Source organism: Pelophylax lessonae (genome assembly GCF_965119305.1).
Source record: "Pelophylax lessonae genome assembly, chromosome: 4".
In the NCBI taxonomy this organism is placed as follows: Eukaryota; Metazoa; Chordata; class Amphibia; order Anura; family Ranidae; genus Pelophylax; species Pelophylax lessonae.
In genome coordinates this window covers 97266848-97283448 of record NC_138771.1, presented here as the reverse complement: position 1 = coordinate 97283448, position 16601 = coordinate 97266848, and the positions used below count along the sequence as shown (strand labels likewise).

General features: G+C 41.9%; 1 protein-coding gene across 1 annotated transcript in view; it reads left to right on the top strand.

The window, feature by feature from the left end:
- CCPG1 (cell cycle progression 1) overlaps positions 1-16601 on the top strand; it is a gene marked incomplete at its 5' end in the record, with an annotated part of 82694 nt that overhangs the window by 15313 nt on the left and 50780 nt on the right. Inside the window, 2 exons of the mRNA XM_082253486.1 lie at positions 2091-2358; positions 14550-14804. Coding sequence (XP_082109612.1) covers positions 2091-2358; positions 14550-14804 — 523 coding nt within the window. The remainder of the gene's footprint in view (positions 1-2090; positions 2359-14549; positions 14805-16601) is intronic.

The following is a 16601-nucleotide window of genomic DNA, read 5'->3' as shown; positions in this document are numbered from 1 at the left end:
GATAAGTTTTTTTTTATCCCCTGGTTATTTGTCTTTTCCTGGGTTGTTGCTCCTGTTGAGCACTTGTTTTTCCTGTAGCCCAGCTGGTTTCCTTCCTTTGGTAAGGTTCCTTTCTTTGATGCGGAGACTGCGTTGCCTTTCGGCGCGGATGCGTTTCCCACCCCTCATGTTTTGCACTGCTTTGGGACGTCCCCATATGTGACGAATATGAAGAGGCGGCGACTGTCGGAGGACGTAAGAGAAAACTGAATTTTTGTAAAATCTTACCTGTAAAATTCCTTTCTCTGAGTCCTCCGACAGTCGCCGCCCCCGCCCCTCTTTTGGGGTTTGGTTGTATACTCTACTGCTATTCCACTAAAACTGAGATATGGTTGCAGGAAGTAGGAGGGTATTGACTGAGGGGACCACCCCTTGAGGGTGGGATATGTTAAAAGCTTTAATGTTAACATATTCTGTTGCCTAGCTACTCCTTCGGAGCAAAGTCTAATACCCCATATGTGACGAATATGAAGAGGCGGCGACTGTCGGAGGACTCAGAGAAAGGAATTTTACAGGTAAGATTTTACAAAAATTCCGTTTTTTTTTATTCCATTTGCAAACCCACTGTGCAAATGCCATTGACAAAAAGAATTTCAACATCCACCAATTTATTGTCTAGGCCCCCTGTGTTAAAATATATATAATGTTTGGGGGTTCTGAGTAATTTGCTAGCAAAAAACACAGATTTTGTAAACAAAAAGTGCCAGAAAAGACTTTGGGATAAAGTGGTTAACTGGAAATATACATGTTGCCCATTTGCCTTTTAGGTTGAGACTTTATTCCAGAGGTGGGCAACCTTGGCACACCATCTATTATGAAACTAAATGTCCCATGAGGCGTTGCAAGACACTGACAGCCACAAGTATGACTCCCAGAGGCAGAGGAATGGTGGGATTTGTCATTTCAATAAAGCTGGAGTTCCAAGGTTGCTTACCCCTGCTTTATGTAATGCACTTCCCTATAATGTATTGTTCTTGTAAATGTACCCTGGTCCTTTAACCGCTTGCCGACTGCTCACAGTATATTTACTGCGGCAGTCAGCCCCTCACAGGCAAAGCGACGTAGGTCTAAGTCAGTAGCCTGTGAGGGTCTCGGGAGCGAGCGCGCGCCGCCGGAGGCGCGCTCCCGCGCGGTCACGGAACCCCTCCCCCCGGTCACTCGCGATCGTCGGTGGAGAGGGAGAACGGCAGGCGGCTAATGTAAACAAGCCGCCTGTCATTCTCCCCTGTGTAGGAATGGTGATCATATGGTTCTACTATGTAGGACCGTTGATCACTGTTCCTACACCTCAAGCCACAGCCAATCACAGCTAGAATCACGCCCCTAGGGACACACATAACCCCTCCCTCTCAAAAAAAGTTAACCCCTTCACTGCCAGTGTAATTTTACAGTAACAGTGCATATTTATAGCACTGATTACTGTAGTAATGTAACCCCAAAAGTGTCACAAATGTCAGTCAAGGGTCCGATCTGTCCGCCGCAATGTCGCAGTACCGCAAAAAAAACGCAGATCGCCGTCATTACGCGTTAAAAAAAAAAACAACAAAAATGACAAAAATCTTTCCCTTTGTTAGTAAACGCAATAACTTTTGCGCAAACCAATCAAAATACGCTTTTTGCGATTTTTTTTCTTTTTTTTTTTTTTTTTACCAAACATATGTAGCATAAAACAAATTGGCCGAAAATGTTAAAAAATTTTGATTTTTACATTTTTTTGGGGGGGAATTTCATATAAAAAAATGTGAAAGATATTATTATTTTTGCAAAATTGACGCTCTTTTTTTTGTTTATAGCGCATGATCAAAAAATCACACAGGTGATCAAATAACACCAAAAGAAAGCTCTGTTTGTGGGAAAAAAAAGGACGCCAAATTCGTTTAGGTACAGCGTCGCACGACCGCGCAATTGTCCGTTAAAGTCACGCAGTGCCGAATCGCAAAATAGGCCCTGGTCAGGAAGGGGGTAAAATCTTCCGGGGCTTAAGTGGTTAAAGGCTAAACAAATACCTTTCTCTTTGTAATGTAATTGTATTTTTCTCTCACTTTTGTAAGGGTCTGTCATCTTCGGGTGCATTATCTGATAACTCCCCTAGAAGTACAGAATGTGACAATAAGGAAGGTATCTCAGTTGATGATGGTCACTGCGAGGCTGTCAGTGATGACTCTGACATTGTCACTTTGGATCCTCCTAAGACGGATGAAGCTGGGACTCAAGGAGAAGAAGAGGAAGAAGAAATTCCAGAGGATGCCACTGAAAGCAATGACCTTAATATGAGCTTTTCTTCAAGCAGTCAATACACATTCAGCCAGCCAGAAACTGGTAAGATTTTGCATGAAAGGTCATTTGTGCTTTACGGACTATTATTATAGCTGAACTTTTCATGTACCAGTAATACAGTGCCTTGAAAAAGTATTCATACCCCTTGAAGTTTTCTACATTTTGTCATGTTAAAACCAAAAACGTAAATGTATTTTTGGGGGATTTTATGTGATAGACCAACTCAAAGTGGCACATAATTGCGAAGTGGAAAAAAAATGGGAAGTGGTTTTCAAAATGTTTTACAAATAAATATCTGAAAAGTATGGCGTGCATTTGTATTCAGCCCCCTTTGTTCTGATACCCCTCACTAAAAATTAGCAAAACCAATTGCGGCCACCTATGTAATTCTTAGTATAAATACAGCTGTTCTGTGAAGCCCTCAGAGGTTTGTTAGAGAACCTTGGTGAACAAACCGCGTTATGAAGACCAAGGAACACACCAGACAGGTCAGGGATAAAGTTGTGAAAAAGTTTAAAGCAGGGTTAGGTTATAAAAAAAATATCCCAAGCTTTGAACATCTCACAAAGCACTGTTCAATCGATCATCTGAAAATGAAAAAAGTATGGCACAACTGCAAACCTACCAAGACATGGCCGTCCACCTAAACTGACAGGCCGGACAAGGAGAGCATTAATCAGAGAAGCAGCCAAGAGGCCCATGGTAAAATCTGTCCACAGGACAACTATTAGTTGTGCACCCCACAAATCTGGCCTTTATGAAAGAGTGGCAAGAAGAAAGCCATTGTTGAAAGAAAGCCATATGAAATCCCATTTGCAGTTTACAAGAAGACGTGTGTGGGACACAGCAAACATGTGGAAGAAGGTGCTCTGGTCAGATGAGACCAAAATGTAACATTTTGCCCTAAAAGCAAAACGCTATGTGTGGCAAAAAACGAACACTGCACATCACCCTGAACACACCATCCCCGCAGTGAAACATGGTGGTGGCAGCATTATTTTGTGGGGATGCTTTCCTTTAGCAGGGACAGGAAACTGGTCAGAGTTGATGGTAAGATGGATGGAGCCAAATACAGGGCAATCATAGAAGAAAACCTGCAAAATACTTGAGACTGGGGCGGAGGTTCACCTTCCAGCAGGACAAGGACCCTAAACATACAGCCAGAGCTACAATGGAATGGTTTAGCTATTTTGCATAGAAGAATGGGCAAATATTTCACTGTCTAGATGTGCAAAGCTGGTAGAGACATCCCCAAAAGACATGCAGCTGTAATTGCAGCGAAAGGTGGTTCTACAAAGTATTCACTCAGAGGGGCTGAATACGAATGCACGCCACACTTTTCAGATATTTATTTGTAAAAAAAAAAATTGAAAGCCATTTATTATTTTCCTTCCACTTCACAATTATGTGGCACTTTGTGTTAATCTATCACATAAAACCCCAATAAATTACATTTACGTTTTTGGTTATAACATGACAAAATGCGGAAAATGTTAAGGCGTATGAATACTTTTTCAAGGGAATGTAGATGGGTAGCCTTGCCTCAATGTTTGTTGGTAGATCTATCTAAGTTACCAAATAGAACCCTTATTCACACTATGGGGGATATTTGCTAAAACTTTTGCACTCAGAATCTGGTACAGCTGTGCATCGGCTTCTAACTTCAGCTTGTTTAATTAAGCTTTGACAAAGAAACCTGGAAGCTGATTGGTTTCTATACAGAGCAGCACTGGATTTTGCACTCTCCAGTTTTGGTAAATCTCCCCCTATGTTATTGAAAGGCCAACTGATGTTTACCTTCAAAGTACATAAACCATCTCCGGGTGCAACCAAACAATAAATGATGAACATCCTACATTTGATTTATGATGCTAGAGGAGTTTTTTACGATCTAGTCAGCCTTTTCCCCACAACATTCAGCTGCAAAGAAAACCACTAATCTCTGCACGGATGCTGGATCAATCTGCAGCAATCCAACACGCCCCATCTGCTAAATCAGAAGTCGAGCTAGGCAATCATAAAAGGAGTATCCTATTTAACAGGGGATGTGTCCGACTACTGTAGAGTTAGGCTCCTTTCACACGGGCGCACCACCCAACGGAGTCCGTTCTGCTCAGCGGGGATCCATCCGCTGATCCCCACTGAGCAGGCGGATGACAGCTCTGTCTCCGCTTTGTGCAGAGACGGAGCTGTCAGATCCCTGCTGTCCTCTATGGGGAGATTGGTTGAGAATGGACTGCCTGTCCGTTCTCATCCGAGCTGATCCTCCAGACAGATGGAAAATAGGGTTTCCATCTGTCTGGATTTCACAGACAGGATTGGATCGGATAGCAGCGGGTGTCAGCGGAGATGTGTCCACTGACATCCGCCACTCCATAGGGCTGCATGGAGCATCCAATCCGGTCCGCCTGAAAAACTGACAGGCGGATCGGATTGGAAAGCCCGTGTGAAAGGGGCCTAACTGCTACTTCCACACAGAGCCACAGTCCTCTCTACAGCTGATTTTTGATTTGCATATCTTACACTAGGGGATTAAAAAAAAAAAAAAGAAGAAATCTGTAGCAAAAAAGAGGCTAAAGTAAATTACAAAAGAGACCCAAAACAGATTCTTTAAACAGATTCTTTATTCTGTATTAGGATGCATTAGGCATTTTTGTTCCACACTGCTCATTAACTGTCTAACGTTCTTTCTTCCTTTTTCTTTCTTCCAAAATATGTTTTGTGTTCTTTTCAAATGGTGTTCGGGGGAGCAGTGAGTAAGAGGCCTATTATGTGAGGGCATGGCTTAGTGAACAAAAGCATGTTGTTGTTTTGCTACAAAATAGATAAATTCTAATAGTATGAAACTCATTTAAAATGCTGCAAAACTGCTAACCCAAAATTGTAAAAAGTTATGTTTTTAATAATTGGTGCATGTTAACAAGGAAATTGTTTAAACCAGTTTGTGATATGCTCAAGTGCAGCTTCTACTCAGCCGACTTGTTTGCTCTAATGGTATTAAATATAACGTGGCCTATCAATTTAAAGGTAATCTGTAAATACGATGTGGACAGGACATTAAAGTAGGGTGTGTGTGTTTTTCTGTCTACAGAGAGGAGACTGGAATGCATGACATTAAATATTTATTTTTCAAATTTCTTTATTGAACACAAAATAGCACACAAAGTATGTAATAGAACACGAGTCCAGAATATAGTACATGAAACATCCGAACAAATGCCTGCACAAAAACAATATTACAGAAAGGGCAATTCAGACATTAGATATTTAAAGCTGATGTCCAGGTTTATTTTCACTTTAAATAGTTCATTTGAGCCAAGCTGGCCCAAGCAACCTATTTCCTTCACTAACGTGCACCCACTGGGCGCGCTGTATACACTGTATATAGCCTCAGCTACATACAGTATACAGCACTGTGTTCCAGGTGTGAGATGACTTTCCTGTTTCACACCCGGAACAAAATAGCATCGGCTGAGCAGCGCTCAGCAGTTTAGAGTCCGCTCTGTATTCTTCAATGAATAGTAAGCTTCCTCTGATTGGCTGAGTTGAAGAGGTGGGCTAATGACATCACAATCTCTGATCGCGGTTTCGGGTGTGAGACAGGAAGGTCTTGTTGCACACACATAGCACAGTGCTGTATACTGTATGTAGCTGGGGCAACATACAGTTGATAGTGTGCCTGGTAGGTGCACATGTTAATAAAGAAAAAAAATAGTTTGTTTGAGCTAAATTAACTATTTACTGTAATCTCTGTGGAAGCAATTCTTGCTCCCTGTTCTTTGTTTTTCCATCCTAAATTTTATATTACAATCATGCCTGGTCTATCAGGGTATAAGAGAATGTTCTATCTAATGAATGTGTGTCGGGAAGCTAAAGTGAAACATGGCAATTTGAAAGACTGATTTGTGATTTACATGAGAAGCATTCCCAGGCACAGCAGATTCTAGGTGAACCAGCAGGAGATTGGGCTTTGGATGGCCATGGATCATATGGCATACCTGCAGTTCCTCAAGTGTAGGACAGAGAGAGGCTGTAGGGTGTCAGGCAGCGAGAGAGGCTGTAGGGTGTCAGGCAGCATGAGAGGCTGTAGGGTGTCAGGCTGCGAGAGAGGCTGAAGGGTGTTAGGCTGCGTGAGAGGCTGTAGGGTGTCAGGCTGCGAGAGAGGCTGTAGGGTGTCAGGCAGCGAGAGAGGCTGAAGGGTGTTAGGCTGCGTGAGAGGCTGTAGGGTGTCAGGCTGCGAGAGAGGCTGTAGGGTGTCAGGCTGCGAGAGAGGCTGTAGGGTGTCAGGCTGCGAGAGAGGCTGTAGGGTGTCAGGCTGCGATAGAGGTTTAGGGTGTCAGGTACATGTTGGTATTTATGGTTCCCTCAATGAACTGTAGCTCCCCAGTGCCGTCCGCACTCATGCAGCCCCAGAACATGACACTCCCACCACCATGCTTGACTATAGGCAAGACACACTTGTCTTTGTACTCCTCCACCTGGTTGCCACCACACACGCTTGACACCATCTGAGCCAAATATGTTTATCTTGGTCTCATCAGACCACAGGACATGGTTCCAGTAATCCATGTCCTTAGTCTGCTTGTCTTCAGCAAACTGTTCGCAGGCTTTCTTGTGCATCATCTTTAGAAAAAGCTTCCTTCTGGGACGACAGCCATGCAGGCCAATTTGATGCAGTGTGCGGCGTATGGTCTGAGCACTTACAGGCTGACCCCCCTTTCTTATAGCCTAGGCCATCTATATGTAGAGTAGCAATTCTTTCTTTTTTTCAGTCCCTTAGAGAGATCTTTGTCATGGGGTGCCATGTTGAACTTCCAGTGACCAGTATGAGAGAGTGAGAGCAATATCCCCAAATTTAACACACCTGCTCCCCATTCACACCTGAGACCTTGTAACACTAACGAGTCACATGACACTGGGGAGGGAAAATGACTTATTGGGCCCAATTTGGACATTTTCACTAAGGGGGTGTACTCACTTTTGTTGCCAGCGGTTTAGACATTAATAGCTGTGTGTTGAATTATTTTGAGGGGACAGAAAATTCACACGGTTATACAAGCTGTACACTCACTACTCTACATTGTAGCAAAGTGTAATTTCTTCAGTGTTGTCACATGAAAAGGTTCAATAAAATATTTACAAAAATGTGAGGGGTGTACTCACTTTTGTGAGATACTGTATTTATGTATGTATGTGTGTGTGTGTGTGTGTGTGTGTGTGTGTGTGTATATATATATATATATATATATAATCCACCTAAGGACCAGGCCTATTTCTGACACTTGTTGTTTACAAGTTAAAATCAGTATTTTTTGCTAAAAAATTACTTAGAGCCCCCATACAGTATATATATATATATATATATATATATATATATATATATATATATATATATATATATATATATATATATACAGGGAGTGCAGAATTATTAGGCAAATGAGTATTTTGACCACATCATCCTCTTTATGCATGTTGTCTTACTCAAAGCTGTATAGGCTCGAAAGCCTACTACCAATTAAGCATATTAGGTGATGTGCATCTCTGTAATAAGAAGGGGTGTGGTCTAATGACATCAACACCCTATATCAGGTGTGCATAATTATTAGGCAACTTCCTTTCCTTGGGCAAAATGGGTCAAAAGAAGGACTTGACAGGCTCAAAAAAGTAAAAAATAGTGAGATATCTTGCAGAGGGATGCAGCACTCTTAAAATTGCAAAGCTTCTGAAGCGTGATCATCGAACAATCAAGCATTTCATTCAAAATAGTCAACAGGGTCGCAAGAAGCGTGTGGAAAAACCAAGGCGCAAAATAACAGCCCATGAACTGAGAAAAGTCAAGCGTGCAGCTGCCAAGATGCCACTTGCCACCAGTTTGGCCATATTTCAGAGCTGCAACATCACTGGAGTGCCCAAAAGCACAAGGTGTGCAATACTCAGAGACATGGCCAAGGTAAGAAAGGCTGAAAGACGACCACCACTGAACAAGACACACAAGCTGAAACGTCAAGACTGGGCCAAGAAATATCTCAAGACTGATTTTTCAAAGGTTTTATGGACTGATGAAATGAGAGTGAGTCTTGATGGGCCAGATGGATGGGCCCGTGGCTGGATTGGTAAAGGGCAGAGAGCTCCAGTCCGACTCAGACGCCAGCAAGGTGGAGGTGGAGTACTGGTTTGGCCTGGTATCATCAAAGATGAGCTTGTGGGGCCTTTTCGGGTTGAGGATGGAGTCAAGCTCAACTCCCAGTCCTACTGCCAGTTTCTGGAAGACACCTTCTTCATTTGATTTTCATGCAGGACAATGCTCCATCACACGCGTCCAAGTACTCCACAGCGTGGCTGGCAAGAAAGGGTATAAAAGAAGAAAAGCTAATGACATGGCCTCCTTGTTCACCTGATCTGAACCCCATTGAGAACCTGTGGTCCATCATCAAATGTGAGATTTACAAGGAGGGAAAACAGTACACCTCTCTGAACAGTGTCTGGGAGGCTGTGGTTGCTGCTGATGGTGAACAGATCAAAACACTGACAGAATCCATGGATGGCAGGCTTTTGAGTGTCCTTGCAAAGAAAGGTGGCTATATTGGTCACTGATTTGTTTTGTTTTTGAATGTCAGAAATGTATATTTGTGAATGCTGAGATGTTATATTGGTTTCACTGGTAAAAATAAATAATTGAAATGGGTATACTGTATATTTGATTTTTGTTAAGTTGCCTAATAATTATGCACAGTAATAGTCACCTGCACACACAGATATCCCCCTAAAATAGCTAAAACTAAAAACTACTTCCAAAAATAGTCAGCTTTGATATTGAGTTTTTTGGGTTCATTGAGAACATGGTTGTTGTTCAATAATAAAATTAATCCTCAAAAATACTCATTTGCCTAACAATTCTATATATATATATATATATATATATATATATATATATATATATATATATATATATAATTTTATTTTTATTTTTTTTCAGAAACCCTAGAGAATAAGATGGAGATCGTTGCAATACTTTGTCACACTGTATCTGCGCAGCGGTCTTACAAACACAATTTTTTTGGAACTTTTACTTTTTACACTTTTTTGAATAAAAAAAATTAGAAAATAGTAAAGTTAGGCCAATTTTTGAAATGTGAAAGATAATGTTACGCCGAGTAAATTTATGTCATACTTTAAAATTGCGCATGCTCGTGGATTGGCGACAAACTTTGGTATTTAAAAATCTCCATAGGTCACGCTTTAAAACTTTCTACAGGTTACCAGTTTAGAGTAACAGAGGAGGTCTAGTGCTGGAATTGCTCTCACTCTAACGATTGCGGCGATACCTCACATGTGGGATTTGAACAACGTTTACATATGTGGGCGCGACTTGCGTATGCGTTCACTTCTGTGCGCGAGCTCGGAGGGACGAGGAACTTACTTTTTTTTTTTCTTATTTATCTTACGATTTGTTTTTTATTTTTACACTGTCGCTTTAACAAAAAAAAAAATATATATATATATATATTTTATCACTTGTATGCCTATTACAAGGAATGTACATGTCCCTTGTAATAGAAATAAGCAGGACAGGGTCTCTTTTATTAATGTTAGATCTGGGGTCAAAAAGACCTCAGATCTCACATATACACTTAAAAGCAAATAAAAAAATAAATAAAAATGGGCCCTTTAAGGCCAGAGGGTGGAAGTGACGTTTGACGTCGCTCCTGTCTTCCAAGGGCATAGAGTCGAGTAGGGGCAATCTTGGATCGGATCATTTTCCCTGCTACCAACGTCTCCAGTAAGCATGGAAAACGACTGAGAAGCCACGGAAGGGTGGTGGGGACCTCTCAAGCCGCTTATAAAAGTGATCTCTTGGCAAATCTGGGACCACTTCTATGTTAAAGAGGACTGCTTGCTGTGTAAAAATTTACCAGGGTTATGGCAGCTATCCGCTGCCATAACCCCAGCATTTAACATCAAAGTAGCGACATAAATACACTGTGAATGGTCCGGAGGTGGATATACAGTGCCTTGCAAAAGTAGTCACCCCCCCCTTGACTTTTTACCTATTTTGTTACATTACAGCCTTAAGTCAATGTTTTGTTAATATGAATTTTATATGATAAATCTGAACACAATAGTCTAAGTTGGTGAAGTGAAATGAGAAAAATATATACATAAAACTTTTTTTTAGAAATAGAAAACAGAAAATTGGCATGTGCGTATGTATTCACCCCCTTTGTTATGAAGCCCATAAAAAGCTCTTGTGCAACCAATTAGTCACATAATTTTGTGAAATGATGTCCACCTGTGTGCATTCTAAGTGTCACATGATCTGTCATTACATATACACACCTTTTTTGAAAGGCCCCAGAGGCTGCAACACCTAAGCAAGAGGCACCACTAACCAAACCATGCCATGAAGACCAAGAAACTCTCCAAACAAGTAAGGGTCAATGTTGTTGAGAAGTCAGGGTTGGGTTCTAAAAAAAAATATATCCAAATCTTTGATGATTCCCAGGAGCACCATCAAATCTATCATAACCAAATGGAAAGAACATGGCACAACAGCAAACCTGCCAAGAGCCGGCCGCCCACCAAAACTCAGACCGTGCAAGGAGGGCATTAATCAGAGAGGCAGCACAGAGACCTAAGGTAACCCTGGAGGAGCTGCAGACTTCCACAGCAGAGACTGGAGTATCTGTACATAGGAGGACAATAAGCTGTACGCTCCGTAGAGTTGGGCTTTATGGCAGAGTGGCCAGAAGAAAGCAATTATTTTCAGCAAAAAAAACAAAATGGCACGTTTTGAGTTTGGGAAAAGGCTTGTGGGAGACTCCCAAAATGTATGGAGGAAGGTGCTCTGGTCTGATGAGACTAAAATTTAACTTTTCAGTCATCAAAGAAAATGATATGTCTGGAGCAAACCCAAAACATCACATCACCCAAAGAACACCATCCCCACAGTGAAACATGGTGGTGGCAGCATCATGCTGTGGGGATGTTTTTCAGCAGCCAGGATTGGGAAACTGGTCAGAGTTGAGGGAAAGATGGATGGTGCTAAATACAGGGATATTCTTGAGCAAAACCTGTAGCACTCTGTGCGTGATTTGAGGCTAGGACGGAGGTTCACCTTCCAGCAGGACAATGACCCTAAACACACTGCTAAAGCAACACTTGAGTGGTTTAAGGGGTAATATGTAAATGTGTTGGAATGGCCTAGTCAAAGCCCAGACCTCAATCCAATAGAAAATCTGTAGTCAGACTTAAAGATCGCTGTTCACAAGCGAAACCATCCAACTTGAAGGAGCTGAAGCAGTTTTGCAAGGAGGAATGGGCAAAACTCCCAGTGGTAAGATGTGGCAAGCTCATAAGAGACTTTTCCAAAGCGGCTTGGAGCTGTGATTGCCGCAAAAGGTGGCTCTACAAAGTATTGACTTTAGGGGGGTGAATAGTTATGCACATTAACTTTTTCTGTTATTTTGTCCTATTGTTGTTTGCTTCACAATAAAAAAAAAAATTAAAAAAACATCTTCAACGTTGTGGGCATGTTCTGTAAATTAAATGATGCAAATCCTCAAACAATCCATGTTAATTCCAGGTTGTGAGGCAACAAAAAACGGAAAATGCCAAGGGGGGGGGAATACTTTTGCAAGGCACTGTATATGTGAGTGAGTGCCGCTCTCTTTTTTTGGTTTATAGGCACCACAGTCCTTGCTGTACACCCAGGCCCATTTTTAAGCCCTAATTTGTGTGTGTAGTGGCAACCACTTGATCTGGAGCTAGATATATTTAGATATATTTCACCTGATTGCAAAATGAGGAAACAGTGTGACCAGGCAGTGGGCAAAGTGAATAGAATTCTAGAGGGCGTCACCAGCAGGAAGAAGGAGGTTCTGATTACTCCTATATAGATCTTTAGTGAGACCTCATTTAGAATATTGTGTCCAGTTCTGGAGACCTCACCTACAGAAAGATTTTGATAAGATAGAACAAGCCCAGAGACGGGTAACAAAAATAGTGAAAGGTAAGGGGGATAAAACTTATTGAGAGTGACTTCAGGAACTCATTATGTACAGTCTGGAGGAAAGAAGAGAGAGGGAGACAGGGTTGAAACCTTTAAATACACGAAGGGGGTGAATAAGGTTAAGGAGGGCAGTATTTTCAATATGAAACCAAAATCAAGAACGTGGGAACATGTCCTCAAACTAACTGGAGGAAAGTTCAAAACTAATCTTAGTATTATTTTGCTAAAAGGGTAGTTTGTTTGGAATAAACTACCAGCAGAGGTAGTGAGACAATCAACAGTAAATGGCTTCAAACATGCTTGGGACAAATATAGATCTATACTCAGACAAAAAAGGTTAATGGAAAAAAGAATATGGCAGACTTGATGGACTACTGGGTCTTTTTCTGCCATCTCTTTTCTGTCTCTATATGTTGTATTAATGCTGGTATAAATGAACAGACACAGACCACCAAGAGAATTTAAACATCAACAGGGTTAGGGTCTTGCTGCTGATAGTGAGAAACCCATCCTGATATTACTACTAGTAGTATTAATATTTAGAATGTTATTTGGTTGCTTACTAAAAATCCAAAAGATTTGCACTATGATGGAGTATTTGTATCGGAACCTTGTATGTTATATGAGTTTAGTGAATCAGATCCTCTTCACCGTTGGTGACATTCATTTGATTGGTGGAGAGTTAAGGGGATTGTAAAGGCAGAAGTTTTTTTTTTTTTTCTCTTAATGCATTCTATGCATTAACATAAAAAAATGTTCAGTGTGCTGCGGCCCCCCTAATACCTGAGCCCATCTTTATCCAGCCATGTTGCAGGAGTTTCTCAGTTGCCTGTGACTCCCCTCCTCATTGGCTGAGACAGCAGCGTGGCACGATTGATTCCCGCTGCTGTCAATCAAAGTCAGTCAGCCAATCGGGATAGAGAGAGGGCGGGGCCAGGTCACAGCTCCGTGTCTGAATGGACACAGGGAGCTGTGACTCGACTCGGGTGCCCCTATATCAAGCTGCTTGCTGTAGGGGCACTCAACATGAGGGAGGGGCCAGGAATACAGAAGAGTGACCCGAGAAGAGGAGGATCCTGGCCACTCTGTGCAAATCCACTGCACAGAGCAGGTAAGTAGAACATGTTTTTATTTATTTTTTTTTTTTTAAGGGAGACTTTACAATAACTTTAGGCTGGGTATACACGTACGGCTAAATTTGAATGTGTATACCCCCCTCTGTTCAACAGAATCAAGTCATTAGACCAGTCCTGCCAATGGCTGCATCACAGATCTGTGTATTCTCACAGGGGAAGTCCCTGCTGCCAGAATACATTAGCGCAGCAGGAGAGTTCCCTGCATCCACACATATGAGGTACATACCACATATATGAGGTATTTCTTTCAACCCTCTATTTTTATCCTCTATTTGGCTCTTCAGATTGAAGCATTTTAGCACTTCAGGTGAGGCATTTTTTTCTACAAACCAGCAGTCTGTACATCACACACCTGGGTATACACCAGACCTGACTAAAGCTGGGGTATTCACCTTGAGTTTTTTTCACCCCTACTAACCATCACACTAATGTATCATGAGCTGTAGATAACTTTTAGCAGAGGTTCCCTGAGACCAGAAAACAGAAAGTGCTATACTTACCAGACGGTAGTTTTCCTTTCCTAATGCTTAAGCATGACAGCATACACGTATGAGTATAGGCTCCACCCCTCGCTCAATCAGAACTGGTTATACTATATAAAGGAGTCGCCTCCCCCATGGCGGCATTCTCGTAACTAGACTCAAATGCGACGCTCCCAAGGGAGGGACCTGTATGCTGTCATGCTTCTGCATCAAGAAAGGAAAATTACCGTCAGGTAAGTATAAAATGTTCAGTTTTCCTGACCCAAGCATGACAGCATACATGTATGGGATGTAGCACGCCCAAAAAAAACACAAGGGAGGATATGCTGAAGTATTTGTTTCATTGTTAACTCCGGCCAGTACAGAATGACCAAATTCTACAAGAATCAAGGCTGCCGGATCCACTTTATAGTGAGTCAAAAATGTGCTATATGTAGACCATGTTGCAGCTCTATGTATTATATAAAGCGCAAGTATAATCTGATCAGTGTCGTGCCATGTAACATCCCCTTTATCACCTGTGTTTGGTGTGAACACATTTTTATGACTTGGCTACAGGTTGTAGAATAGGTGAAAGTAACGTCTCTCTCTCTCTCTGTGCAGTGTATCCCTCCCAACACAGTGCAGATGAATCCAGCAACGATGAAGCAAGTGATGATTCTGGACCCATCCTGCGGCGGCGACGTTCTAAAAGATCAACTGCATCTGCATCTGTATCGGAGTCTGAGAACAAGCCCACCCCTGACCATACAGTCCTTCCTGAGCCCAGAACACCAGCAAAAACGGGGAACAACCTGAACAAGTGTGTTATTCTTGCTCTGGTCATAGCTATAAGCATGGGCTTTGGACATTTCTACGGTAAGCATTTTTGTCTGTTTATGTTTTGTAGCCTAAAATGAAACTTCAGCTTTTCCCACCCCTTACCTAAAACCTCTGTAAATCATCTTTTTTTTCTTGTTGAAAAAAAACACCCTATATATACCAAGGAGAAGAAGCTTCCTAGAGTGTGCCCTATACATACCTTTTATTTCCTGCAGTCTTTGGACCAGGGTGTTGACATCAAGGGTCCTTCCTTGGCATTATTGGTGGGCAGTCCTATCTGGAATGAGTGACATACATATATATATATACATACATACATATATATATATATATATATATATATATATATATATATATATATATGTAACGTATATATGTAACGGATCAACCGACACCCCGACTGGGTACCTCCATTGACAGATGCTGCTAGTGCTTCCCGAGAGCTCCAAGCACTCCACAAGACACCCATAACCACCTTAGACCCCATGACCACCGCAGCTTGGTTGGGGTCTCGCCATCTTCTACCCACCCTGGACATACGACAAGGCTACAGCTTCCAGTGGGTGAATCTCTCTTTCCCCAGAGAGTTCAGCAGGCACAGGAACAAGCTCTTACAAGAGCTTAGTGATGATTCAAGGGAGTATGAAGAGCATAGATATCCCTTGTAGCCGATTCCCCCACTAAGAGACCTTATCATATGCAGCTGAAAGTGTATACAGGAACAGACATCTGGACAGCTTCAATGTGAGAGAGACACACAGACAGTCATTAACCTTTAACAATGGGACAGGCACAATCCACATTCCATTTCAATACACAAACAATAGGGAAGCCTGTCTGACATTGAGAGACCTGGAATACACACATTATTTAGGAGTCAGACTTCATGGCAATAGTCTACAACAGTCTAAGTCTCCCAGTGTAAAGTGGAAATAAATCTTTATATTTCTATATGAAGATATTGCTGACAAATATTACTGTCCCATCTGAAGCAATTCAATTCAAACCATTAATTATCTGTCTTCCACTCCCAGTGAACACCGTCACAATATGTGTGTGTGTATATATATATATATATATATATATATATATATAATACACACACACACACCCACCGGCCACTTTATTTGGTACACCTTGCTAGTACCGGGTTGGGCCCCATTTTCCCTTCAGAACTTCCTTAAAAATCTTAATTCTTCATGGCGTAGATTCAACAAGGTGTTGGAAAGATTCCTCCGAAATTTTTGTCCATATTGACATGATAGCATTACACAGTTGCTGCAGGTTTGTCCGCTGCACATCCATGATGTGAATCTCCCATACCAACACATCCCAAAGGTGCTCTAATGGATTGAGATCTAGTGACTGTGGAGGCCATTGGAGTACAGTGACCTCATTGTCTTATTCAAGAAACCAGTTTGAGATAATTTGAGCTTTGTGACATGGGGCATGCAGCCATCAGAACATGGGTACACTGTAGTCATAAAGGGATGGACATGGTTAGCAGCAATACTCAGGTAGACCGTAGTGTTTAAACGATGCTCAGTTGGCACTAAGGGGCCCAAAGTGTGGTAAGAAAATATCCCCCACACCATTACACCACCACCAGCCTGAACCGTTCATACAAGGCAGGATTGACCCATGCTTTCATGTTGTTTACACCAAACTTTGACCCTACCATCTGAATAACGCAGCTGAAATCAAGATTTATCAGACCAGGCAACGTTTTTCCAATTTTCTATTGTACAGTTTTGGTGAGCCTGTGCGAATTGTAGCCTCAGTTTGCTGTTCTTAGCTAACAGGAGTGGCTCCCCGTGTGGTCTTCTGCTGCTG